The sequence below is a fragment of the Oncorhynchus masou genome, chromosome 15 (assembly GCF_036934945.1).
Source record: "Oncorhynchus masou masou isolate Uvic2021 chromosome 15, UVic_Omas_1.1, whole genome shotgun sequence".
NCBI lineage: Eukaryota > Metazoa > Chordata > Actinopteri > Salmoniformes > Salmonidae > Oncorhynchus > Oncorhynchus masou.
In genome coordinates this window covers 69248516-69274733 of record NC_088226.1, presented here as the reverse complement: position 1 = coordinate 69274733, position 26218 = coordinate 69248516, and the positions used below count along the sequence as shown (strand labels likewise).

Below are 26218 nucleotides of genomic sequence, written 5' to 3'. Positions count from 1 at the left end.
TTGGGCTGTCATCCATCCATGTATTGTCCCATGTCCATGTCCATCCTCTCTTTGTTCATATCGGTCTGTATGTTAACCTGTTTGTGTGTACAGTGAAAGCATGCTTTCGTATGATAGAAAGCACTTGTTATTGTGAAGTCTCCTGTGTATTGCAAGAGGTCACCTTAACCTTAACCCTTAAACCCAACAATAGAATGGTCCCCAGTCCCCACTAATGTGTTGCAGTATAGAGCATTGTTCTAGTTACGTGTCTGCCACTGTGCTGTCTGTCTGTATATAACACAATATAACCCGCGATAGGACAGCCCCTACACCCCACCAATATACTACAGTGTTTCTGTCTGTCTAGAGCGTTTTGCTAGTGACGTCCTCTGTCCTCCATTGTCTCAACAGCTCCTCCTCTATGTTGTGAGTCTCTACTAAATTATTATGGTCACCATGACCGGAGACTGATCTCTCAGTCTGTGAGCTTCTGGGAAGGTGCGTATCTGTGTTGGTGATGTGATGGTGGCATCATTTGGGCCCGTATTCAAAATCTGTCTTGTCTTCAGAGTAGGAGTGCTGATCTAGGACCAAGTCACCCCTTCTCTATATAATCTGACACAATCTGATCTAGGATCAGATCCCTCCTGTCCATGTCATCTTATTCGTTCTGATCTAAAAGGCTAAACTGATCCTAGACCAGCACCCTTTTACTCTGAGACTCTTTGTAGCAGAGATCCTGGGCAGAGAGCCAGTAGAAATGGTCTGGACTTAATGTTGTTGACATCCCCACTGTCGTCTTATTGACTTAGAATGACATTTCAGACAATTGGATACCTATAGCAATATATATGAACACTTTCTACTTTCAGATTATTCATATTTTGCGTTGATCTTTATTCATAAAATCTCTTTATTTATACATGTTAATGTTATTTAGATTAAAGCTCTTTATTTATACAGGTTAATCTTATTTAGATAAAATATCTTTATTTATACAGGTTAGTCTGATTGATATAAAATATCTTTATTTATACAGGTTAGTCTGATTGATATAAAATATCTTTATTTATACAGGTTAGTCTGATTGATATAAAATATCTTTATTTATACAGGTTAGTCTGATTGAGATAAAATATCTTTATTTATACAGGTTAATCTGATTGAGATAAAATCTATTTACACAGGTTAGTCTGATTGAGATAAAATCATTTTATACAGGTTAGTCTGATTGAGATAAAATCATTTTATACAGGTTAGTCTGATTGAGATAAAATCATTTTATACAGGTTAGTCTGATTGAGATAAAAATCTATTTACACAGGTTAGTCTGATTGAGATAAAATCTATTTATACAGGTTAGTCTGATTCAGATAAAATCATTTTATACAGGTTAGTCTGATTGAGATAAAAATCTATTTACACAGGTTAGTCTGATTGAGATAAAATCTATTTATACAGGTTAGTCTGATTCAGATAAAATCTATTTATACAGGTTAGTCTGATTGAGATACAACTGTATTTTTACCAGAGAGAACCATACTATCTTTCATTTTATACAGTGACACAGTGACACACGTTAATACAGTATATCTCCATTGAAATAATCAACAAAGTTTATTATTTAAAGGTGAGACATAAAAAATACAAATACAAATGTCTATGTTGATTGTGTTGTTTTACTATGTTGTCCTTCTTTGTAGTGTTGCTTGTTGACCGTTGTGATCTTATGTGTCTGTGGTTGTTTCCGTGGTAACGATGCTGCATTGTCTCAGCGTTTCATCCATTGATAATAGTGTTCTCTCTCCATGGCTGAAGGAAGTCTGCCGTAGGCCTTTGTACAGTGCACTTCCACTTAAAGCGATCAACAGCTTCTAGTGATCAAGCTGATATTCTCTGAAACTAAGCATAGTATCAAGATGTTAGCCAGCTAACTTGCCTAAATATTCTGAAATTACTTTTAATTTCTTAGAAAGATGCGCTTGACATGGTCATGGTTTAATGTCTTGCTTTTTTTAAAGAATCAGAAAATTCTACAGTTATTTCTGGTTGTTTATCAAAGTTACCTGGCTAACTCATTGATCCTGTTTTTGTAGCATATCCCTCATTTTGTTTTCCAGGCTATACTGTGACTAGCCTGCTACAGACACCCACCAACGTCCACGAGGTTTCCCTCGGGAGACAGTTTTCCTCCCTCAATTAACAATGTTCCTGCAGCATAACCAGCTAATGCAGTTCGCCTTAGGTCTAGGATTTCTGAGACTATGCTCCGTCCGAAATTAACAGAGGACACAATTAGTGCAAGAGGCTGAGAGCCTAATCAAACTTTTATCACCACACCAGGGGGTGGTGAGGATAATGCTATCGAACATAACTAGCTCATCATTATGTAAATGCATTATAATAATCATTATTAGAACTGTGGACATTTTATATAGAATCCCCATTGGAGGCTGCTGTGTAATGGTGATTGGGAGTTTAGCAATGTTTGAGTCATGGGAAGGGAAATAAATATGTTTTGAATTATAACTTTATTTTTTCCAGTCTCTTATTAGTGCTTCTGCTAAAGTGTGTTTGTTCTTCTATTGAAGGTATCAATAGGTTACTGGGCAATGGGACATATGAGGCTGCATTTCCTCCGCACGAGGTAAGAACATTGTTAGACTCTCTCAACAAGTCTTTTTTTAAACCTTTATTTAACCAGGCAAGTCAGTTAAGAAATAATTCTTATTTTCAATGCAGCCTAGGAACAGTGGGTTAACTGCCTGTTCAAGGGCAGAAAGACTGGGATTTGAACTTGCAACCTCCCGGTTACTAGTCCTGATTTGGATCAACCTCCCGGTTACTAGTCCAACGCTCTAACCACTAGGCTACCCTGCCACCTCTACACTCTAACCACTAGGCTACCCTGCCACCTCTACACTCTAACCACTAGGCTACCCTGCCACCTCTACACTCTAACATTTACATTACATTTAAGTCATTTGGCAGACGCTCTTATCCAGAGCGACTTACAAATTGGTGAATTCACCTTATGACATCCAGTGGAACAGCCACTGTACAATAGTGCATCTAAATCATTTAAGGGGGAGGGGGTGAGAAGGATTACTTTATCCTATCCTAGGTATTCCTTAAAGAGGTGGGGTTTCAGGTGTCTCCGGAAGGTGGTGATTGACTCCGCTGTCCTGGCGTCGTGAGGGAGTTTGTTCCACCATTGGGGGGCCAGAGCAGCGAACAGTTTTGACTGGGCTGAGCGGGAACTGTACTTCCTCAGTGGTAGGGAGGCGAGCAGGCCAAAGGTGGATGAACGCAGTGCCCTTGTTTGGGTGTAGGGCCTGATCAGAGCCTGGAGGTACTGCGGTGCCGTTCCCCTCACAGCTCCGTAGGCAAGCACCATGGTCTTGTAGCGGATGCGAGCTTCAACTGGAAGCCAGTGGAGAGAGCGGAGGAGCGGGGTGACGTGAGAGAACTTGGGAAGGTTGAACACCAGACGGGCTGCGGCATTCTGGATGAGTTGTAGGGGTTTAATGGCACAGGCAGGGAGCCCAGCCAACAGCGAGTTGCAGTAATCCAGACGGTAGATGACAAGTGCCTGGATTAGGACCTGCGCCGCTTCCTGTGTGAGGCAGGGTCGTACTCTGCGGATGTTGTAGAGCATGAACCTACAGGAACGGGCCACCGCCTTGATGGTAGTTGAGAACGACAGGGTGTTGTCCAGGATCACGCCAAGGTTCTTAGCGCTCTGGGAGGAGGACACAATGGAGTTGTCAACCGTGATGGCGAGATCATGGAACGGGCAGTCCTTCCCCGGGAGGAAGAGCAGCTCCGTCTTGCCGAGGTTCAGCTTGAGGTGGTGATCCGTCATCCACACTGATATGTCTGCCAGACATGCAGAGATGCGATTCGCCACCTGGTCATCAGAAGGGGGAAAGGAGAAGATTAATTGTGTGTCGTCTGCATAGCAATGATAGGAGAGACCATGTGAGGTTATGACAGAGCCAAGTGACTTGGTGTATAGCGAGAATAGGAGGGGGCCTAGAACAGAGCCCTGGGTGACACCAGTGGTGAGAGCGCGTGGTGAGGAGACAGATTCTCGCCACGCCACCTGGTAGGAGCGACCTGTCAGGTAGGACGCAATCCAAGCGTGGGCCGCGCCGGAGATGCCCAACTCGGAGAGGAGGATCTGATGGTTCACAGTATCGAAGGCAGCCGATAGGTCTAGAAGGATGAGAGCAGAGGAGAGAGAGTTAGCTTTAGCAGTGCGGAGCGCCTCCGTGATACAGAGAAGAGCAGTCTCAGTTGAATGACTAGTCTTGAAACCTGACTGATTTGGATCAAGAAGGTCATTCTGAGAGAGATAGCGGGAGAGCTGGCCAAGGACGGCACGTTCAAGAGTTTTGGAGAGAAAAGAAAGAAGGGATACTGGTCTGTAGTTGTTGACATCGGAGGGATCGAGTGTAGGTTTTTTCAGAAGGGGTGCAACTCTCGCTCTCTTGAAGACGGAAGGGACGTAGCAGCGGTCAGGGATGAGTTGATGAGCGAGGTGAGGTAAGGGAGAAGGTCTCCGGAAATGGTCTGGAGAAGAGAGGAGGGGATAGGGTCAAGCGGGCAGGTTGTTGGGCGGCCGGCCGTCACAAGAAGCGAGATTTCATCTGGAGAGAGAGGGAGAAAGAGGTCAGAGCACAGGGTAGGGCAGTGTGAGCAGAACCAGCGGTGTCGTTTGACTTAGCAAACGAGGATCGGATGTCGTCGACCTTCTTTTCAAAATGGTTGACGAAGTCATCTGCAGAGAGGGAGGAGGGGGAGGAGGATTCAGGAGGGAGGAGAAGGTGGCAAAGAGCTTCCTAGGGTTAGAGGCAGATGCTTGGAATTTAGAGTGGTAGAAAGTGGCTTTAGCAGCAGAGACAGAGGAGGAAAATGTAGAGAGGAGGGAGTGAAAGGATGCCAGGTCCGCAGGGAAGCGAGTTTTCCACCATTTCCGCTCAGCTGCCCGGAGCCCTGTTCTGTGAGCTCGCAATGAGTCGTCGAGCCACGGAGCGGGAGGGGAGGACCGAGCCGGCCTGGAGGATAGGGGACATAGAGAGTCAAAGGATGCAGAAAGGGAAGAGAGGAGGGTTGAGGAGGCAGAATCAGGAGATAGGTTGGAGAAGGTTTGAGCAGAGGGAAGAGATGATAGGATGGAAGAGGAGAGAGTAGCGGGGGAGAGAGAGCGAAGGTTGGGACGGCGCGATACCATCCGAGTAGGGGCAGTGTGGGAAGTGTTGGATGAGAGCGAGAGGGAAAAGGATACAAGGTAGTGGTCGGAGACTTGGAGGGGAGTTGCAATGAGGTTAGTGGAAGAACAGCATCTAGTAAAGATGAGGTCGAGCGTATTGCCTGGCTTGTGAGTAGGGGGAAGGTGAGAGGGTGAGGTCAAAAGAGGAGAGGAGTGGAAAGAAGGAGGCAGAGAGGAATGAGTCAAAGGTAGACGTGGGGAGGTTAAAGTCGCCCAGGACTGTGAGAGGTGAGCCGTCCTCAGGAAAGGAGCTTATCAAGGCATCAAGCTCATTGATGAACTCTCCGAGGGAACCTGGAGGGCGATAAATGATAAGGATGTTAAGCTTGAAAGGGCTGGTAACTGTGACAGCATGGAATTCAAAGGAGGCGATAGACAGATGGGTAAGGGGAGAAAGAGAGAATGACCACTTGGGAGAGATGAGGATCCCGGTGCCACCACCCCGCTGACCAGAAGCTCTCGGGGTGTGCGAGAACACGTGGGCGGATGAAGAGAGAGCAGTAGGAGTAGCAGTGTTATCTGTGGTGATCCATGTTTCCGTCAGTGCCAAGAAGTCGAGGGACTGGAGGGAGGCATAGGCTGAGATGAACTCTGCCTTGTTGGCCGCAGATCGGCAGTTCCAGAGGCTACCGGAGACCTGGAACTCCACGTGGGTCGTGCGCGCTGGGACCACCAGCGCTGGGACCACTAGGCTACCCTGCCGCCTCTACACTCTAACCACTAGGCTACCCTGCCGCCTCTACACTCTAACCACTAGGCTACCCTGCCGCCTCTACACTCTAACCACTAGGCTACCCTGCCGCCTCTACACTCTAACCACTAGGCTACCCTGCCGCCTCAACTCTCTAACCACTAGGCTACCCTGCCACCTCTACGCTCTAACCACTAGGCTACCCTGCCACCTCTACGCTCTAACCACTAGGCTACCCTGCCACCTCTACGCTCTAACCACTAGGCTACCCTGCCACCTCTACACTCTAACCACTAGGCTACCCTGCCGCCTCTACACTCTAACCACTAGGCTACCCTGCCGCCTCTCCACTCTAACCACTAGGCTACCTTGCCGCCTCTCCACTCTAACCACTAGGCTACCCTGCCGCCTCTACGCTCTAACCACTAGGCTACCCTGCCGCCTCTACGCCCTAACCACTAGGCTACCCTGCCACCTCTACACTCTAACCACTAGGCTACCCTGCCGCCTCTACACTCTAACCACTAGGCTACCTGCCACCTCTACACTCTAACCACTAGGCTACCTGCCACCTCTACACTCTAACCACTAGGCTACCCTGCCACCTCTACGCCCTAACCACTAGGCTACCCTGCCACCTCTACACTCTAACCACTAGGCTACCCTGGCAAATTGTTAAAATACAAGGACTCATGAAAGTATTCACCCCCTTGGCATTTTTCATATTTTGTTGCCTTACAACCTGGAATTAAAATGTATTTTTGGGGGGGGTTGTATCATTTGATTTACACAACATGCCTACCACTTTTTGAAGATGCAAAATATTTTTTATTGTGAAACAAACAAGAAATAAGACCAAAAAAAATGAAAACTTGAGCGTGCATAACTATTCATCCCCCCAAAGCCAATACTTTGTAGAGCCACCTTTTGCAGCAATTACAGCTGCAAGTATCTTGGGGTATGTCTCTATAAGCTTGGCACATCTAGTCACTGGGATTTTTGCCCATTCTTCAAGGCAAAACTGCTCCAGCTCCATCAAGTTTGATGGGTTCCACTGGTGAACAGCAATCTTTAAGTCATACCACAGATTCTCAATTGGATTGAGATCTGGGCTTTGACTAGGCCATTCCAAGACATAAATGTTTCCCCTTAAACCACTCGAGTGTTGCTTTAGCAGTATGCTTAGGGTCATTGTCCTGCTGGAAGGTGAACCTCTGTCCCAGTCTCAAATCTCTGGAAGACTGAAACATGTTTCCCACAAGAATTACCCTGTATTGAGCCCCTATCCATCATTCCTTCAATTCTGACCAGTTTCAAAGTCCCCGTAGATGAAAAACATCCTCACAGCATGATGCTGCCTCCAACATGCTTCACTGTGGGGAAGCTGTTGTCGGGGTGATGAGAGGTGTTGGGTTTGTGCCAGACATAGCGCTTTCCTTGATGGCCAAAAAGCTAAATCTTTGTCTCATCTGACCAGAGCACCTTCTTCCATATGTTTGGGGAGTCTCCCACATGCCTTTTGGCGAACATCAAACGTGTTTGCTTATTTTCTTCTTTAAGCAATGGCTTTTTTTCTGGCCACTTTTCCGTAAAGCTCTGTGGACTGTACGGCTTAAAGTGGTCCTATGGACAGATACTCCAATCTCTGCTGTGGAGCTTTGTAGCTCCTTCAGGGTTATCTTTGGTCTCTTTGTAGCCTCTCTGATTAATGCCCTCCTTGCCTGGTCGTGAGTTTGGGTGGGCAGCCCTCCCTTGGCAGGTTGATTGTGGTGCCATATACTTTCCATTTTTTAATAATGGATTTAATGGTGCTCTGTGGGATGTTCAAAGTTTCTGATATTTTTTTATAACCCAATCTTGATCTGTACTTCTCTACAACTTTGTCCCTGACCTGTTTGGAGAGCTCCTTGGTCTTCATGGTGCCACTTGCTTGGTGGTACCCCTTGCTTAGTGGTGTTGCAGACTCTGGGGCGTTTCAGAACAGGTTAATACACTGATATCATGTGACACAGGTGGACTTTATTTAACTAATTATGTGACTTCTGAAGGTAATTGGTTGCACCAGATCTTATTTAGGGGCTTCATAGCAACGGGGCTGAATACATATGCACTTTTCTGTTTTAAACTTTTTATAATTTTTGAATCAATACATTTTTTTCATTTCACTTCACAAATTTGGACTATTTTGTGCATGTCCATTACATGAAATCCAAATAAAAATCTATCTAAATGACAGGTTGTAATGCAACAACATAGGAAAAACGCCAAGGGGGATGAATACGTTTGCAAGGCACTGTATAAATGCTGTCTAGACCCTTGTTGGGTGTGTTTCCTGTGTTGTAGTCGAGTGGTTCTGAATTATTCAGAACTCCACCTGTTACACGAGGCTATTTGCTTCTGTTTTTAGGGAGGATACAAAAGTATGGGATTAGGCTAGTGTCAACCTGTCTACTCGTGTGAATTCTCTACGTTTTCTGTTTCTGTCCCTGGACGGCTATAGAAGAGTTGGCTCCAGCCCCATACAGTATGAACTAGGCTAGGCGACGTTATATACCTGTCTTCCAGTCATGTTAATTGTGTTCTGTGTTCTGTACTTCTTTTTTCAGGGTGGATACAAGAGCAGACACCCTATTAAGACTCACGGTGCCCAGAACCACAGACACCTGCTGTACGAGAGGTGGGCTCGCTGGGGCATGTGGTACAAGTACCAGCCTCTCGACCTCATCAGGTAACCACTGGTGTGTGTGTGTGGAGTCTGTATTATGAGCCCGGGTTCTCCTCTCTGTCATTTTTCAGGAATGAAACCTCTCCACAGGAAACCCCAGGCTAACTTTCCTTCTCAGGAGTCGTTTCTGAATTAAATAGAGTAGCTAGGTCTGATCTGTTCCAATTTAAAAGTCGACCCACAACCACGGGAGGGCCGGTGGAGTTTTTGCTAATCTGTCTTCTCATTGGACTTCTTTCCTCTGCGTTTCAAACAACTAGGTCTAAACAAGTCAAATTTAGAGGTCCACTCCAGTCGTGAGGTTTCTTGTTCATTTGGACTTATTTTCTCTGCATTTAACACAACTGAAATACAGCTGTACAGTGGGTGTAACTCTGAATAGCTCCAGTTTAAAAGTTCATCGCCTAGTCAGGAGTTTGGACTCGTTCAACCCTGATGAAGGTCTATTGACAAAATGTTGGTGTGAGATGCATTAAAATGGTTAGTTGTGCATCCAAGACCACCTACTTGTATGTGGTGAAATTCCTTCACTTTCTATGAATGGTTTTCTCGTCCATCCACCTACAGTAGAAGCACAACGTATGTGCACAATATACTTATTTTAATTCATGGACGTATTTCCTGTCAGTCAAATAATGGTGTTTTCTTGTCACATACACCAGATAGGTGCAGTGAAATGTGTTGTTTTAGCAAATTATGGTTAAGTGCCTTGCTCAAGGGCACATCGGCAGATTTTTCACCTTGTCGGCTCGAGTATTCGAATCAGTGACCTTTTTCGTTACTGGGCCAACGCTGTACCTGCTGCCGCTAGGGGGTCCAATTGAATCAGTCCATGTCGGGGAGTTTTTGCCAATTTATCCTCTTTATTGGACTTGTTCCCTGCCACGCCTGTTCTTTGCCTGGTTGGTTACAAGGTACTTGTTGACTGCCACGCCTGTTCTTTGCCTGGTTGGTTACAAGGTACTTGTTCCCTGCCACGCCTGTTCTTTGCCTGGTTGGTTACAAGGTACTTGTTGACTGCCACGCCTGTTCTTTGCCTGGTTGGTTACAAGGTACTTGTTCCCTGCCACGCCTGTTCTTTGCCTGGTTGGTTACAAGGTACTTGTTCCCTGCCATGCCTGTTCTTTGCCTGGTTGGTCACAAGGTACTTGTTGACTGCCAGGCCTGTTCTTTGCCTGGTTGGTTACAAGGTACTTGTTCCCTGCCACGCCTGTTCTTTTCCTGGTTGGTTACAAGGTACTTGTTGACTGCCACGCCTGTTCTTTGCCTGGTTGTTTACAAGGTACTTGTTCCCTGCCACGCCTGTTCTTTGCCTGGTTGGTCACAAGGTACTTGTTGACTGCCATGCCTGTTCTTTGCCTGGTTGGTTACAAGGTACTTGTTCCCTGCCATGCCTGTTCTTTGCCTGGTTGGTTACAAGGTACTTGTTCCCTGCCACGCCTGTTCTTTGCCTGGTTGGTTACAAGGTACTTGTTCCCTGCCACGCCTATTCTTTGCCTGGTTGGTTAAAAAGTACTTGTTCCCTGCCAGGCAAATACAGCTGGGTCTGAATTTAAAGATCGTTCATGTTGGGATTAGCTTTTGCTAATTGATCTTGTTCATTGGACTCTCCTCTCCAGGCGTTACTTTGGGGAGAAGATTGGGCTGTACTTTGCCTGGCTGGGTTGGTACACTGGCATGCTGATCCCGGCAGCTCTTGTGGGTCTCCTCGTTTTCCTCTACGGATTTCTTACCATGGACACCAGCCAAGTCAGGTCAGTCAGGACACACCACACCGGAGCCTCTGTGTCCCAAATGATACCCTCTTCCCCTTGACCCGAGCCCTTATTGGCGTCCCGAATGATACCCTCTTCCCTTTGACCTGAGCCCTTATAGGCGTCCCAAATGATACACTCTTCCCTTTGACCCGAGCCCTTATGAGCGTCCCTAATGATACCCTCTTCCCTTTGACCCGAGCCCTTATAGGTGTCCCTAATGATACCCTCTTCCCTTTGACCCGAGCCCTTATAGGCATCCCGAATGATACCCTCTTCCCTTTGACCCGAGCTCTTATAGGCATCCCAAATGATACCCTATTCCCTAGATAGTGCACAACAGAGCCTATGGGCCCTAGTCAAAAGTCATGGCACTATAAAGAGATTAGGATGCCAGTCAGGACACCCCACAACTCTCAATTATATTGTTATTGGTCTGACAGCTTGTGTATACAGCCTGCAGATTTGAAAGGGTTTACATTAACCCTAACCCTAAGCCTAACCTTGAACCTATACTTAACCCTAACCTTGAACTTAAACTTAACACCCCTAACCTTAAACTTAACACCCCTAACCTTAACTTTAAACCTAAACATAACACCCGTAACCTTAACTTTAAACCTAAACTTAACACCCCTAACCTTAACTTTAAACTTATCACGCCTAACCTTAACTTTAAACCTAAACTTAACACCCTTAACCTTAACTTTAATACATTTCGATCTTTTTATGTCTGATCTCTATGTCTGGTTCAAATGTTAATGAAGTTTTCCTATGTCTGTCCCTTCAGTAAAGAGATCTGTGAGGCCAACACTACTATCATGTGTCCTATGTGTGAGGAGAACTGCAACACCTGGAAACTCAGTGACAGCTGTGTCTATGCAAAGGTCAGTAATTAGACCATTAATCTATTCTGTTCTATTCTGTTACATTAAATTCTGTTCTGTTCTATTCTGTTCTATCATATTCTGTTCTGTTCTATTCTGTTCTATTATATTCTGTTCTGTTATATTCTGTTCTGTTCTATTCTGTTCTATTATATTCTGTTCCTTTCTATTCTGTTCTATTATATTATATTCTGTTCTATTCTGTTCTATTATATTCTGTTCTGTTCTCTTCTATTCTGTTCTATTCTGTTCTATTCTGTTCTATTCTGTTCTATTCTGTTCTATTCTGTTTTATTCTGTTTTATTCTGTTTTATTCTGTTCTATTATATTCTGTTCCTTTCTATTCTGTTCTATTATATTCTATTCTGTTCTATTATATTCTGTTCCTTTCTATTCTGTTCTATTATATTCTATTCTGTTCTATTATATTATGTTCCTTTCTATTCTGTTCTATTATATTCTGTTCTGTTCTATTCTGTTTTATTCTGTTTTATTCTGTTTTATTCTGTTTTATTCTGTTTTATTCTGTTTTATTCTGTTCTATTCTGTTCTATTCTGTTCTATTATATTCTGTTCCTTTCTATTCTGTTCTATTATATTCTATTCTGTTCTATTATATTCTGTTCCTTTCTATTCTGTTCTATTATATTCTATTCTGTTCTATTATATTCTGTTCCTTTCTATTCTGTTCTATTATATTCTATTATGTTCTATTATATTCTGTTCCTTTCTATTCTGTTCTATTATATTCTGTTCTGTTCTATTCTGTTTTATTCTGTTTTATTCTGTTTTATTCTGTTTTATTCTGTTTTATTCTGTTTTATTCTGTTTTATTCTATTCTGTTCTATTCTGTTCTATTATATTCTGTTCCTTTCTATTCTGTTCTATTATATTCTGTTCCTTTCTATTATATTCTGTTCCTTTCTATTCTGTTCTATTATATTCTATTCTGTTCTATTATATTCTGTTCCTTTCTATTCTGTTCTATTATATTCTGTTCTGTTCTCTTCTGTTTTATTCTGTTCTATTCTGTTCTATTCTGTTTTATTCTGTTTTATTCTGTTTTATTCTGTTTTATTTTGTTTTATTCTGTTTTATTCTGTTTTATTCTGTTCTATTCTGTTCTATTCTGTTCTATTCTGTTTTATTCTATTCTATTCTGTTTTATTCTATTCTATTATGTTCTATTCTGTTCTATTCTGTTCTATTCTGTTCTATTCTGTTTTATTCTGTTCTATTCTGTTTTATTATGTTCTATTCTGTTCTATTCTATTATGTTCTGTTCTATTCTGTTTTATTCTGTTCTATTCTGTTTTATTCTATTCTATTATGTTCTATTCTGTTCTATTCCACCCTGATAGCTCAGAGTGGAATATAATAGCTGTGACTATGCAAAGGGCAATTAAATGCTAATCTCTCTTAACAGTTTGAGATCGCCAACATAAATGTGCTAGCTAGCCGCACAACATTTGGTGGCTTCCGAGATTAGTAAGACCCCTGAGGAATTAGAGGTAACAGGTTTAAAAATAGAACGCTATGCTGGTATGCTGTAGGTGTAGAAGTAGTATAGTAAACAGAAGTACTACAACAGTTAACTAGTACTGTTAATGTCCCTGAGGATCAATCACACAACAGTCAATGCATGTTATTGTTATGCTATGCTGAGCAGTCATGACAGAAGTGCTTAATGCAGGGTTATTCAAATCTTACCCTATGAGGTCCAGAATACTGCTGCTTTTAGGTTCTGCCTGATAATGAATCACACCTACCCGGTGTCCCAGGTCTAAATCAGTCTCTAATTAGAGGGGAAGAAAGAACACAAATATTGGAAGTGGCTTCAAGGTCCAGAGTTGAATTTGAGGGGTTTAGCGGCTGTATGACCTGCCATAACGTATGTGGATGTGATGTGGAAATCTTTTCATGCAGAAGTGAAGTGGGCAAAACTGGTGGAAAGGACATCATTACAATCAGTTTTGTTTTGCTGTGATATTATGTTGTAACTGTTCGAGTAACGGTGCCCCGTTCCGGAGGGTAATGACAACAATATGCCGTCTACCAGATGCTTTTATCCAAAGCGACAGTCATGCAAACATTTTTATGAGAGTATTGATTATGCAGTCGCTCTAGATTCTGCTTTCTTTTCCCACTGCAGTTCTGACATTTGGCATGGCTATTTTCAATTATGTTTTGTCCAATTTGTCACCGACATGCACTGACGGGCGGGACATTGTGTTGACGTGTCACTTTATTTAACAATTTCATGCTGTAAAGGTGTGGTGATTGGTTAAAATCGTAGCCCTCGTGTTGGAATGTGACGATCAGACAGTTTTATGTGTAATATTGTGATGATTTGACATTTTTTGTTTGTTTTTGTGGTTATTGTACCCTGATTGGTGACATTTTTAAACAGTCACATAATATTTGGGGGAATTGATTTAGCAAACAAAACAACAAAAATCTTCAAGCACAGAATCGCAAAATCCTGGATGGACTGATTATTTACCAGTTACAATGAATAGAACTGGAAGAAAATTGTTTATGTAGATCAATGTGTTTCTCTTTTTGCAGGTGACCCATCTCTTCGACAATGGAGGAACAGTGTTCTTTGCTATCTTTATGGCAATATGGGGTAGGTAAAAAGATGATTTGGTATTTTTCTGTGGCCTCTCTCGCTCTCTCACTCTCTCTCTCTCTCTCTCTCTCGCTTTCTCTGTCTCTCTGCCTCTCTCTCTGCCTCTCTCCCTCGCTGTCTCTCTCTGCCTCTCGCGCTGTCTCTCTCTGCCTCTCGCTCTCTCTCTCTCTCTGCCTCTCGCTCTCTCTCTCTCTCTGTCTCTCTCTGTCTCTCTCTCTCTGTCTCTCTCTCTCTGCCTCTCTCTGCCTCTCTCTCTCTGTCTCTCTCTCTCTCTCCCGCTCTCTCTCTGTCTCTCTCTCTCTGCCTCTCTGCCTCTCTCTCTCTCTCTCTCTGTCTCTCTCTCTCTGTCTCTCTCTCTCTGTCTCTCTCTCTCTGCCTCTCTCTCTCTGCCTCTCTCTCTCTGTCTCTCTCTCTGCCTCTCTCTCTCTGTCTCTCTCTCTCTCTCTCTCAGCCTTTTCTATTACTGCTGTGGAAAAGTAGAATCAAATGTATTTATGTAGCCCTTTTATGATACACTGAACAAAAATATAAACACAACATGTAAAAAGTGTTGGTCACATGTTTCATTAGCTGAAATAAATGATCACAGAATTGTTCAATTTGCACAAAAAGCTTATTTCTCTCAAATGTTGTGGACAAATTTACTTTGCCAAGATAATCCATCCACCTGACAGGTGTGGCATATCAAGAACCTGATTAAACAGCATGATCATTACACATGTGCACCTTGTGCTGGGGACAATAAAAGGCCATGCTAAAATGTGCAGTTTTATCACAACACAATGCCAGAGACGTCTCAAGTTATGAGGGAGAGTGCAATTGGCATGCTGACTACAGGATTGTCCACCATTGAATGATAATTTCTCTACCATAAGCCGCCTCCAACGTAATTATAGAGAATTTGTCAGTGGTCCAACCGGCCTCATAACAGCAGACCACGTGTAACCATGCCAGCCCAGGACCTCCACATCTGGCTTCTTCACCTGTGGGATCGTCTGAGACCAGCCACCCAGACAGCTGATGAAACTGTAGGTTTGCACAACGAAGAATTTCTGCACAAGCTGTCAGAAACCGTCTCAGGGAAGCTCATCTGCGTGCTCGTCGTCCTCATCAGGGTCTTGACCTGATTGTAGTTCGGCGTCGTAACTGACTTCAGTGTGCTAATACTCACCTTCGATGGCCTCTGGCACGCTGGAGAAGTGTGCTCATCATGAATGAATCCTGGGTTTCAACTGTACCGGGCAGATGGCAGACAGCATGTATGGCGCTATGTGGGAGAGCGGTTTGCTGATGTCAGCGTTGTGAACAGAGGGCCCCATGGTGGCGGTGAGGTTATGGCATGGGCAGACATAAGCTACGGACAACAAATACAATTGCATTTTATCAATGGCAATTTGAATGAACAGAGATACCGTGACGAGATCCTCAGGCCCATTGTCGTGCCATTCATCCGCCGCCATTCACATCATGTTTCAGCATGATAATGCACGGCCCAATGTCGCAAGGATCTGTACATAATTCCTGGAAGCTGAAAATGTGCTAGTTCTTCTATGACCTGTGTACTCACCAGACATGTCACCCTTTGAGCCTGTTTGGGATGCTCTGGATCCAGCAACTTCACACAGCCATTGAAGAGGAGTGGGACAACATTACACAGGCCACAATCAACAGCCTGATCAACTCTATGCGAAGGAGACATGTTGACAAATGCTGGTCACACCAGATACTGACTGGTTTTCTGATCTACGCCCCTACCTCTTTTTTTAAGGTATCTGTGACGAACAGATGCGTATCTGTATTCCCGGTCATGAAATCCATAGATTAGGGCCTAATGAACGTATTGATCGACTGATTTCCTTCTATGAACATTAACTCAATTAACTAAAATCTTTGAAGTTGTTTATTTTTAGGTTCAGTCTATTTGGAGTCCCTAAAGCGTTAATGTGTAATGATTATGTTGTTTAATCAGGTTCTTGATATGCCACTCCTGTCAGGTGGATGGATTATCTTGGCAAAGTAAATTTGTCCACAACATTTGAGAGAAATAAGCTTTTTGTGCAAATGGAACATTTCTGTGGTCATTTATATGTGTGTATTTGTCCACAAATGATTGAAAATAACCAAATCTATTGTGCCGTTGGATCATGGGAAATGAGCTAATATCTTTTTTTTTAACCACCTTGTGCTGGGGACAATAAAAGGCCACTTTAAAACGTGGACAAATACACACAGACACACAGCTGTACCAGTTTTCCACATTGAATCTATTGATCCTTTTAGAGCTTTAATATGTCTCCAAGGCAACCAAATAACATATTCACCCGAGAAATCAACACAGTAGCTGGAGAGCATTTTTTACATACAGTAGAAAGAAAAACTGTCTCGGAAACCCGATTCACTTTAAAATACATCTAGAATGTCAATGATTCTACTTGTCCTTTGTCAAATACCTAATAAGACATTTTTATTTTGTGAACATATAGCTAGGGTCCCTGTCATTACAAAAAAAATATATACAGGATATTTAAACAGTACCAGTCATACGTTTGGATGTACACTAAATAAATAAAGTTTAAATAAATTATATATATATATATATAATTTATTTAAATTATAATAATTAATAATTAATATATACACACTACCGTTCAAAAGTTTGGGGTCACTTAGAAATGTTCTTGTTTTTCAAAGAAAGCAATTTTTTGGTCCATTAAAATAGTATCAAATTGATCCGAAATACAGTGTAGACATTGTTAATGTTGTAAATGACTATTGTAGCTGGAAACGGCAGATTTTTAATGGAATATCTACATAGGCGTACAGAGGCCCATTATCAGCAACCATCACTCCTGTGTTCCAATGGCATGTTGTGTTAGGTAATCCAAGTTTATAATTTTAAAAGGCTATTTGATCATTATAGTGTCTAGTTTGAGAAACAGACGCCTCACAAGTCCTCAACTGGCAGCTTCATTAAATAGTACCCACAAAACTCCACTCTCAACGTCAACAGGCGACTCTGGGACGCTGGCCTTCTAGGCAGAGTTCCTCATTCCAGTGTCTGTTTTTTTTTTACCTTTATTTAACCAGGCAAGTCAGTTAAGAACAAATTCGTATTTTCAATGACGGCCTAGGAACAGTGGGTTAACTGCTGTTCAGGTGCAGAACGACAGATTTGTCAGCTCGGGGGTTTGAACTTGCAACCTTCCGGTTACTAGTCCAACGCTCTAACCACTAGGCTACCCTGCCGTGTTCTTTTGCCCATCTTAATATTTTATTTTTATTGGCCAGTCTGAGATTTTTCTTTGCAACTCTGCCTAGAAGGCAAGCGTCCCAGAGTCGCCTCTTCACTGTTGATGTTGAGAGTGGTGTTTTGCGGGTACTATTTAATGAAGCTGCCAGTTGAGGACTTGTGAGGCATCTGTTTCTCAAACTAGACACTCTAATGTACTTGTCCTCTTGCTCTGTTGTGCACCGGGGCCTCCCACTCCTCTTTCTATTCTGGTTAGAGGCAGTTTGCGCTGTTCTGTGAAGGGAGTAGTACACAGTGTTGTGTTCTTTGTTCTTTGTTTCTGGCCATTTTGAGCCTATAATCGAACCCACAAATGCTGATACTCAACTAGTCTAAAGAAGGCCAGTTTTATTGCTTCTTTAATCAGAACAACCGTTTTCAGCTGTGCTAACAAAATTATAAAAGGGTTTTCTAATGATCTCGATTATCTTATTAAAATGATATACTAGGATTAGCTAACACAACATGCCATTGGAACACAGGAGTGATGGTTGCTTATAATGGGCCTCTGTATGTATGTATGCTATGTAGATATTATATTAAAAATCAGCCGTTTCCACCCACAGTAGTCATTAACAACATGAATAATGTCTACACTGCATTTCTGATCAATTTGATATTATTTTAATGGACCAAAAAATGTGCTTTTCTTTCAGAAACAAAGACATTTCTAAATGACCCCAAACTTTTGAAAGTTAGTGTACCTACTCATTCAATGGTTTTTCTTTATTTTCACTATTTTCTACATTGTAGAATAATAGTGAAGACATTAAAACTAAGAAAAATACAACTGGAATCAGGGAGTAACCAAAAAAGTGTTAAACAAATCAAAATATATTTGAGATTTGAGATTCTTCAAAGTAGCCACCCTGGTAACTCTAATGAGCAGAGGTAACTCTGGGTCTTCCATTCCTCTGAAACAAAGTTCAAAGTTCTTGAAATGTTCAGTGTTGACTGACCATGTCTTAAAGTAATGATGGACTATCGTTTCTCTTTGCTCATTTGAGCTGTTCTTGGCATAATATGGACGTGTAGGGCTATCTTCTATATAACACAACTTATTGACTCAAATGCATTAAGGAAATCAATTCCACAAATTCACTTTGAACAAGACAAACCTGTTCATTGAAATTCATACCAGGTGACTACCACATGAAGCTGCTTGAGAAAATGCCAAGAGTGTCATCAAGGCAACGGGTGGCTACTTTGAAGAATCTAAAATATAAAAAATATTTTGATTTGTTTAACACTTTTTTTGGTTACCTCATGATTCCATATTTGTTATTTCATAGTTTTGATGTCTTCACTGTTATTCTACAATGTAGAAAATAGTAAAAAATAAAGAAAAACCCTTGAATGAGTGGGTGTGTCCGAACTTTTGACTGGTACTGTATATATATATATATATATATATAAAAACAAAGTTGTGTATCTTCATCAACATATCAGTTTCAAACTGATATTTGGAAGATGTTTTACCATTGAAGACAGTGTTACAATTAACCCCACAGCCTGTTTACAATTAACCCTATGAGAAATACAAGGTGGACATTTCACTTCCACCACTGTCGGTTGAATTGTACAGGTAGGTCCTAGAAACTTTGTCACAGTGTATAACGGTACCGAATACATGTATGTTGTTTGTATGGAAGTATTATGAATCTGTCTCAAATGTTATTTTCATAGTAAGTAAAACTCTAAAACGGTTACTTTGTTCCCCAGTCTCCCCTACTAATTACGTCTAATAGTAATTAGTAATGAAACACCCAGGAGGGAGAAGTTGTGTGTGCCTGCCTGCCTGCCTGCCTGCCTGCGTGTGTGTGTGTGTGTGTGTGTGTGTGCGTGTTCATGTGCTCTTTGTGAGGAAACACCCACACAGTACTGTCTCACACTCATGTTAGCTAACACCGCTCCTGTTGGGACTGCGTACCAGCATCATTCTCTTAACGCCCATCCAAAGCAATCTTCCCTCAGCTCTGTCCACACCTCCAGGACAGGAAATGGAAAACATGCAGGATTTGTCCCAAATGGTACCCTTTTTTCCTTTTATAGTGACCTACTTTTGACCAGGGACCATCGACCATGAGAATAGGGTGCCTTATGGGACCGAGGCCCTGACTTCATCACGATCAATAGGAAACTCACTGTAGGCTGCTGCAGCCTAACACACTGTACTATTGATCCATCCTCCAGCTAGGCTGGTCTGCTCAATAATCACCCCGTCCCTTAGGCTGGTCTGTTCAATAATCACCCCGTCCCTTAGGCTGGTCTGCTCAATAATCACCCCGTCCCTTAGGCTGGTCTGCTCAATAATCACCCCGTCCCTTAGGCTGGTCTGTTCAATAATCACCCCGTCCCTTAGGCTGGTCTGCTCAATAATCACCCCGTCCCTTAGGCTGGTCTGTTCAATAATCACCCCATCCCTTAGGCTGGTCTGCTGAATAATCACCCCATCCCTTAGGCTGGTCTGCTGAATAATCACCCCGTCCCTTAGGCTGGTCTGTTCAATAATCACCCCGTCCCTTAGGCTGGTCTGCTCAATAATCACCCCATCCCTTCGGCTGGTCTGCTCAATAATCACCCCGTCCCTTAGGCTGGTCTGCTCAATAATCACCCCGTCCCTTAGGCTGGTCTGCTCAATAATCACCCCTTCCCTTAGGCTGGTCTGCTCAATAATCACCCCGTCCCTTAGGCTGGTCTGCTCAATAATCACCCCGTCCCTTAGGCTGGTCTGCTCAATAATCACCCCGTCCCTTAGGCTGGTCTGCTCAATAATCACCCCGTCCCTTAGGCTGGTCTGCTCAATAATCACCCCGTCCCTTAGGCTGGTCTGCTGAATAATCACCCCATCCCTTAGGCTGGTCTGCTCAATAATCACCCCGTCCCTTAGGCTGGTCTGTTCAATAATCACCCCGTCCCTTAGGCTGGTCTGCTCAATAATCACCCCGTCCCTTAGGCTGGTCTGCTCAATAATCACCCCGTCCCTTAGGCTGGTCTGCTGAATAATCACCCCATCCCTTAGGCTGGTCTGCTGAATAATCACCCCATCCCTTAGGCTGGTCTGCTCAATAATCACCCCGTCCCTTAGGCTGGTCTGCTCAATAATCACCCCATCCCTTAGGCTGGTCTGCTCAATAATCACCCCGTCCCTTAGGCTGGTCTGTTCAATAATCACCCCGTCCCTTAGGCTGGTCTGTTCAATAATCACCCCATCCGTTAGGCTGGTCTGCTCAATAATCACCCCATCCGTTAGGCTGGTCTGCTCAATAATCACCCCATCCCTTAGGCTGGTCTGCTGAATAATCACCCCATCCGTTAGGCTGGTCTGCTCAATAATCACCCCATCCCTTAGGCTGGTCTGTTCAATAATCACCCCGTCCCTTAGGCTGGTCTGCTCAATAATCACCCCATCCCTTAGGCTGGTCTGCTGAATAATCACCCCATCCCTTAGGCTGGTCTGTTCAATAATCACCCCGTCCCTTAGGCTGGTCTGCTCAATAATCACCCTGTCCCTTAGGCTGGTCTGCTCAATAATTACCCCGGTTTAGGGTAAACTTGCTGGGCTGTTGTGTCTGGTGTGTCTAGGGTCACAGTAAATTAAGCCTCTGTTGTGACTGGTGTGTCTGGGATCACAGTAAATGAAGCCTCTGGTGTGTCTGGGATCACAGTAAATGAAGCCTCTGGTGTGTCTGGGGTCACAGTAAATGAAGCCTCTTGTGTGGGGGGTCACAGTAAATGAAGCCTCTGGTGTGTCTGGGATCACAGTAAATGAAGCCTCTGGTGTGTCGGGGGTCACAGTAAATGAAGCCTCTGGTGTGTCTGGGGTCACAGTAAATGAAGCCTCTGGTGTGTCTGGGGTCACAGTAAATGAAGCCTCTGGTGTGTCTGGGGTCACAGTAAATGAAGCCTCTGGTGTGTCGGGGGTCACAGTAAATGAAGCCTCTGGTGCGTCTGGGGTCACAGTAAATGAAGCCTCTGGTGTGTCGGGGGTCACAGTAAATGAAGCCTCTGGTGCGTCTGGGATCACAGTAAATGAAGCCTCTGGTGTGTCTGGGGTCACAGTAAATGAAGCCTCTTGTGTGGGGGGTCACAGTAAATTAAGCCTCTGGTGTGTCTGGGGTCACAGTAAATGAAGCCTCTGGTGTGTCTGGGGTCACAGTAAATGAAGCCTCTGGTGTGTCTGGGATCACAGTAAATGAAGCCTCTGGTGTGTCTGGGGTCACAGTAAATTAAGCCTTTTGTGTGGGGGGTCACAGTAAATGAAGCCTCTGGTGTGTCGGGGGTCACAGTAAATGAAGCCTCTGGTGTGTCTGGGGTCACAGTAAATGAAGCCTCTGGTGTGTCTGGGGTCACAGTAAATGAAGCTTCTGGTGTGTCTGGGGTCACAGTAAATGAAGCCTCTGGTGTGTCTGGGGTCACAGTTAGATGAAGCCTCTGGTGTGTCTGGGTTCACAGTAAACCCGTCTGGTCTTGTAATGGCATCTTTCCAAGTCTCGTTCATCAGTATGGAACAAACGTGTGTGTATACCTGGACGGCAAGTCTTGGTCCAATCAGACTGGTTGTTACAGTGGCAGACTTTTCTAGTGGCAGTGTAGACGAGCAGGAAGCAACAGCCCTGCAGCACATGAGGCTCAGATGAAAAATGGGTCGGCCCATCTGATTGGCTGCTCTTCCTCGTCCTCTCCTCTTTAAACAGAGAAGTGGGTCAGTCTACGTTAAACTATATCCTGAACAGGAGACTGCCAAATTAAACAGGCATGGAAAAACTTCAATTCTGCCCAATTCTGCTGCCGATTCAAAATATTGCTATTTGAATCGATATTAGAAATCACCATAATTCTCTTGTGTATCCAATGTTTCTGTGTTTAGGGAATATGCCATAGAGTTATTCTCCCTTGAGAATTTAAATATCAATGTGGCCCCTCCCACAATTGTCAAAAATATCGACGCTGGGCACCGCCAAGAAATGTCGGGGAACCCCAAGAGACAATATGTAACTCGAACCCTCTGTGTCAAGCTGCATTACAATTATATTAAATCTATTTCTATATTCTATATAGAGGAATAACTCAATTCAGTCATTCCATGGAATGTTGATTGATCCGTGTTCTGTTGGAATGTTGTCCCTGTAGCCACGGTGTTCCTGGAGTTCTGGAAGAGGAGGAGGGCGGAGCTGACTTATGACTGGGACCTCATCGACTGGGAGGAGGAAGAGGTTGGTCTATCCACCAATACCTGCTTTATTTATATGATATCATGTGATTCTTGTAATGTATACTACTACTACAATACTACTACATAACGTCATTATGTTACATATGATACAGTCAAGTCATTGAGAAACTGTTGATTGGGTAGAGTAAGAGGTTAGTCAGCAATATCTGGTATATTAATATGATATGTCAAAGACATGTACATTTACAGTACCAGTCAACAGTGTGGACACACCTACTCATTCAATGGTTTTTCTTTATTTTTTACTGTTTTCTACATTGTAGAATAATAGCGAAGACATCAAAACTATGAAATAACACATATGGAATCATGTAATAACCAAAAAAGTGTTAAACAAATCTAAATATATTTTAGATTTTAGATTCTTCAAAGTAGCCACCCTTTGTCTCGATGAGAGCATTTTCTCAACCAGCTTCACTTGGAACTCTTGAAGGAGTTCCCACATATGCTGAGCACTTGTTGGATGCTTTTCCTTCACTCTGCAGTCCAACTCATCCCAAACCATCTCATTTGGGTTTAGATTGGGTGATTGTGGAGGCCAGGTCATCTGATGCAGCACTCCATCACTCTCCTTCTTGGTCAAATAGGACTTAAATAGCCTGGAAGTGTGTTGGGTCACTGTCCTGTTGAAAACAAATGATAGTCCCACTAAGCGCAAACCAGATGGGATGGTGCAACGCTGCAGAATGCTGTGGTAGCCATGCTGGTTAAATGTGCCTTGAATTCTAAATACATTACTGACAGTGACCCCAGCAAAGCACCCCCACACCATCACACCTCCTCCTCCGTGCTTCACGGTGGAAACCACACATACGGAGATCATCCGTTCACCTACTCAGCATCTCACAAAGACACGGCGATTGGAACCAGAAATTTGAAATTTGGACTCATCAAACCAAAGGACAGATTTCCACTGGTCTAATGTCCATTGCTCGTGTTTCTTGGCCCGGGCAAGTCTCTTCTTATCATTGGTGTCCTTTAGTAATGGTTTCTTTGCAGCACTTCGACCATGAATGTCTGATTCACCCAGTCGCCTCTGAACAGTGGATGTTGAAATCTGTCTGTTACTTGAACTCTGTGAAGCATTTATTTGGGATGCAATTTCTGAGGCTGGTAACTCTAATGAACTTATCTTCTGCAGCAGAGGTAACTCTGGGTCTTCCTTTCCTGTGGCGGTCCTCATGAGAGCCAGTTTCATCATAGCGCTTGATGGTTTTTGCGACTACACTTTCAAAGTTCTTGAAATTTTCCGGGTTGATGGACCTTCATGTCTTAAAGTAATGATGTACTGTCATTTCTCTTTGCTTATTTGAGCTGTTCTTGACATAATATGGACTTGGTCTTTTACCAAATAGGACTATATTCTGCTAACCACCCCTGCCTTGTCACAACACAACTGATTTGCTTAAATGCATTAAGAAGGGAAGAAAATAAACAAATGAACTTTTAACAAAGCACACCTGTTAATTGAAATGCATTCCAGGTGACTACCTCATGAAGCCGGTTGAGAGAATGCCAAGAGTGTACAAAGCTGTCATCAAGTCAGGTGGCTACTTTGAAGAATCTCAAAATATAAAATATATTTTGATTTGTCTTCACAATGTAGAAAATAGTCAAAATAATGTAAGCCCCTGGAATGACTAGGGTGTGTCCAATCTGTTGACGTGTACTGGTTTTCAGACATTACTCAGTCAGCAATGTCTGGTTGATCCATATGATATGTCATGAGCACGTACTGCTGTAGTTAGGTCCTAGGATTGACTGGGTCAGGGGTATCTATGATTGGACCAGTCAGAAATATCAGAGTTATTGGTATGATATACTGGAGTGTATGTGTGTTTGTCCCAGGAGAATCTGCGGCCCCAGTTCGAAGCCAAGTACTCCCGAGTAGAGAGAGTAAACCCCATCTCTGGCAAGCCGGAGCCCTTCCAGCCCTTCACTGACAAACTCAGCAGACTCATGGTCTCTGTGTCTGGCATCTTCTTCATGGTAAGAACAAGTCATCACTGTGGATCTGTGCTTAGTGGGTCGATTCCATTTCAATTCAGTCAATTCTGAAAGTAAACTTAAATGCTTTAATTGAAAAGCAAATGAAGAAAATTGGATTTGGAATTTTGGTTTATTTTCTAAATTGAATATGATTGAATCCTGGAATGCTGTTTACTTGTTTACTACCTTTTCAATGTGTAATACGGTAACGAGCTTCTAGCAGCCTACTACCACCCCCTGGTGGACAGGAGACAGAAATACAACCAACGCTCTGGAAACAGTGGTTGTTGTTGGGGATTGTTTTCCCAACGATCCTCACCACTCATCAACAATAGGAAGTGTCTAGAGACATTCATTGTTTACCAATATGACCAATAAGCATCGTAAACACACAATCCCAGACTAGACCCATTATATAAACCAGGTAGTTTGGGTCCTGGATGCTGATTGGCTGAAACAGCATTTGACGCAACAGTATGACGTTAAAACACTTGTTTACTGCTCTAATTACGTTGGAAACCAGTTTATAATAGCAATAAGGCACCTCGGGGGTTTGTGATATATATGGCCAGTATACCACGGCTAAGGGCTGTATCAAGACTCTCTGTGGTGCCTAAGAACAGTCCTTAGCCGTGGTATATTGGCCATATATCACACCTCCTCAGGCCTTATTGCTTAAAATACTGCTAGCCTCATAACATGCATCCTCAGAAGATACTGTAATGATGACAGATATATTTACTCTCTCTCGCTTTCTCTCTTCTCTCTCTCTCTCTCTCTCTCTCTCTCTCTCTCTGTCTCTCTCTCTCTCTCTTTCTCTCTCTCTCTCTCTCTCTCTGTCTCTCTCTCTCTGCCTATCTCTCTCTCTGCCTCTCTCTCTCTGCCTCTCTCTCTCTCTCTCTCTGCCTCTCTCTGCCTCTCGCTCTCTCTGTCTCTCTTTCTCTGCCTCTCTCTCTGTCTCTCTCTTTGTCTCTCACTCTCTGCCTCTCTCTCTCTCTCTCTGCCTCTCTCTCTCTGCCTCTCTCTGCCTCTCTCTCTGTCTCTCTCTCTCGCTGTCTTTCTGCCTCTCTCTCTCGCTCTCTCTCTCTGCCTCTCTCTCTCTGCCTCTCTCTATCTGCCTCTCTCTCTCTGCCTCTCTATCTCTGCCTCTCTCTGCCTCTCGCTCTCTCTGTCTCTCTTTCTCTGCCCCTCTCTTTCTCTCTCTGTCTCTCTCTCTCTCTCTCTCTCTCGCTGCCTCTCTCTCTCTCTGCCTCTCTCTCTCTCTCTGCCTCTCTCTGCCTCTCGCTCTCTCTGTCTCTCTTTCTCTGCCCCTCTCTTTCTCTCTCTGTCTCTCTGTCTCTCTCTCTCGCTGTCTCTCTCTCTCTCTCGCTGTCTCTCTCTCTCTCTCGCTGTCTCTCTCTCGCTGTCTCTCTCTCGCTGTCTCTCTCTCGCTGTCTCTCTCTCGCTGTCTCTCTCTGCCTCTCTCTCGCTCTGCCTCTCTCTCTCTCTCTGCCTCTCTCTCTCTGCCTCTCTCTCTCTCTGCCTCTCTCTCTCTGCCTCTCTCTCTGTGTCTCTCTCTGTGTATCTCTCTGTTGCTCTCTGTCTCTCTCTCTCTCCTCAACCCCTCTCTATCTGTGTATGTGTGTGTCCACTCCCCAGATGTCTCTGGTGCTGACTGCAGTGTTTGCGGTGGTGGTGTTCCGACTGATTGCCATGGAGAAGTTTGCATCGTTCGACTGGGAGTTTGTCAAGAAGAACTGGCAGTTTGCCACCTCTG

General features: G+C 43.6%; 1 protein-coding gene across 1 annotated transcript in view; it reads left to right on the top strand.

Annotated features, from left to right (window-relative positions):
- LOC135556918 (anoctamin-3-like) overlaps positions 1-26218 on the top strand; it is a 166235-nt gene that overhangs the window by 104693 nt on the left and 35324 nt on the right. Inside the window, exons 10-17 of the mRNA XM_064990321.1 lie at positions 2574-2629; positions 8555-8676; positions 10293-10427; positions 11218-11314; positions 13885-13945; positions 22371-22453; positions 24322-24462; positions 26101-26218. The exon at positions 26101-26218 is cut by the window's right edge and continues 47 nt beyond it. Coding sequence (XP_064846393.1) covers positions 2574-2629; positions 8555-8676; positions 10293-10427; positions 11218-11314; positions 13885-13945; positions 22371-22453; positions 24322-24462; positions 26101-26218 — 813 coding nt within the window. The remainder of the gene's footprint in view (positions 1-2573; positions 2630-8554; positions 8677-10292; positions 10428-11217; positions 11315-13884; positions 13946-22370; positions 22454-24321; positions 24463-26100) is intronic.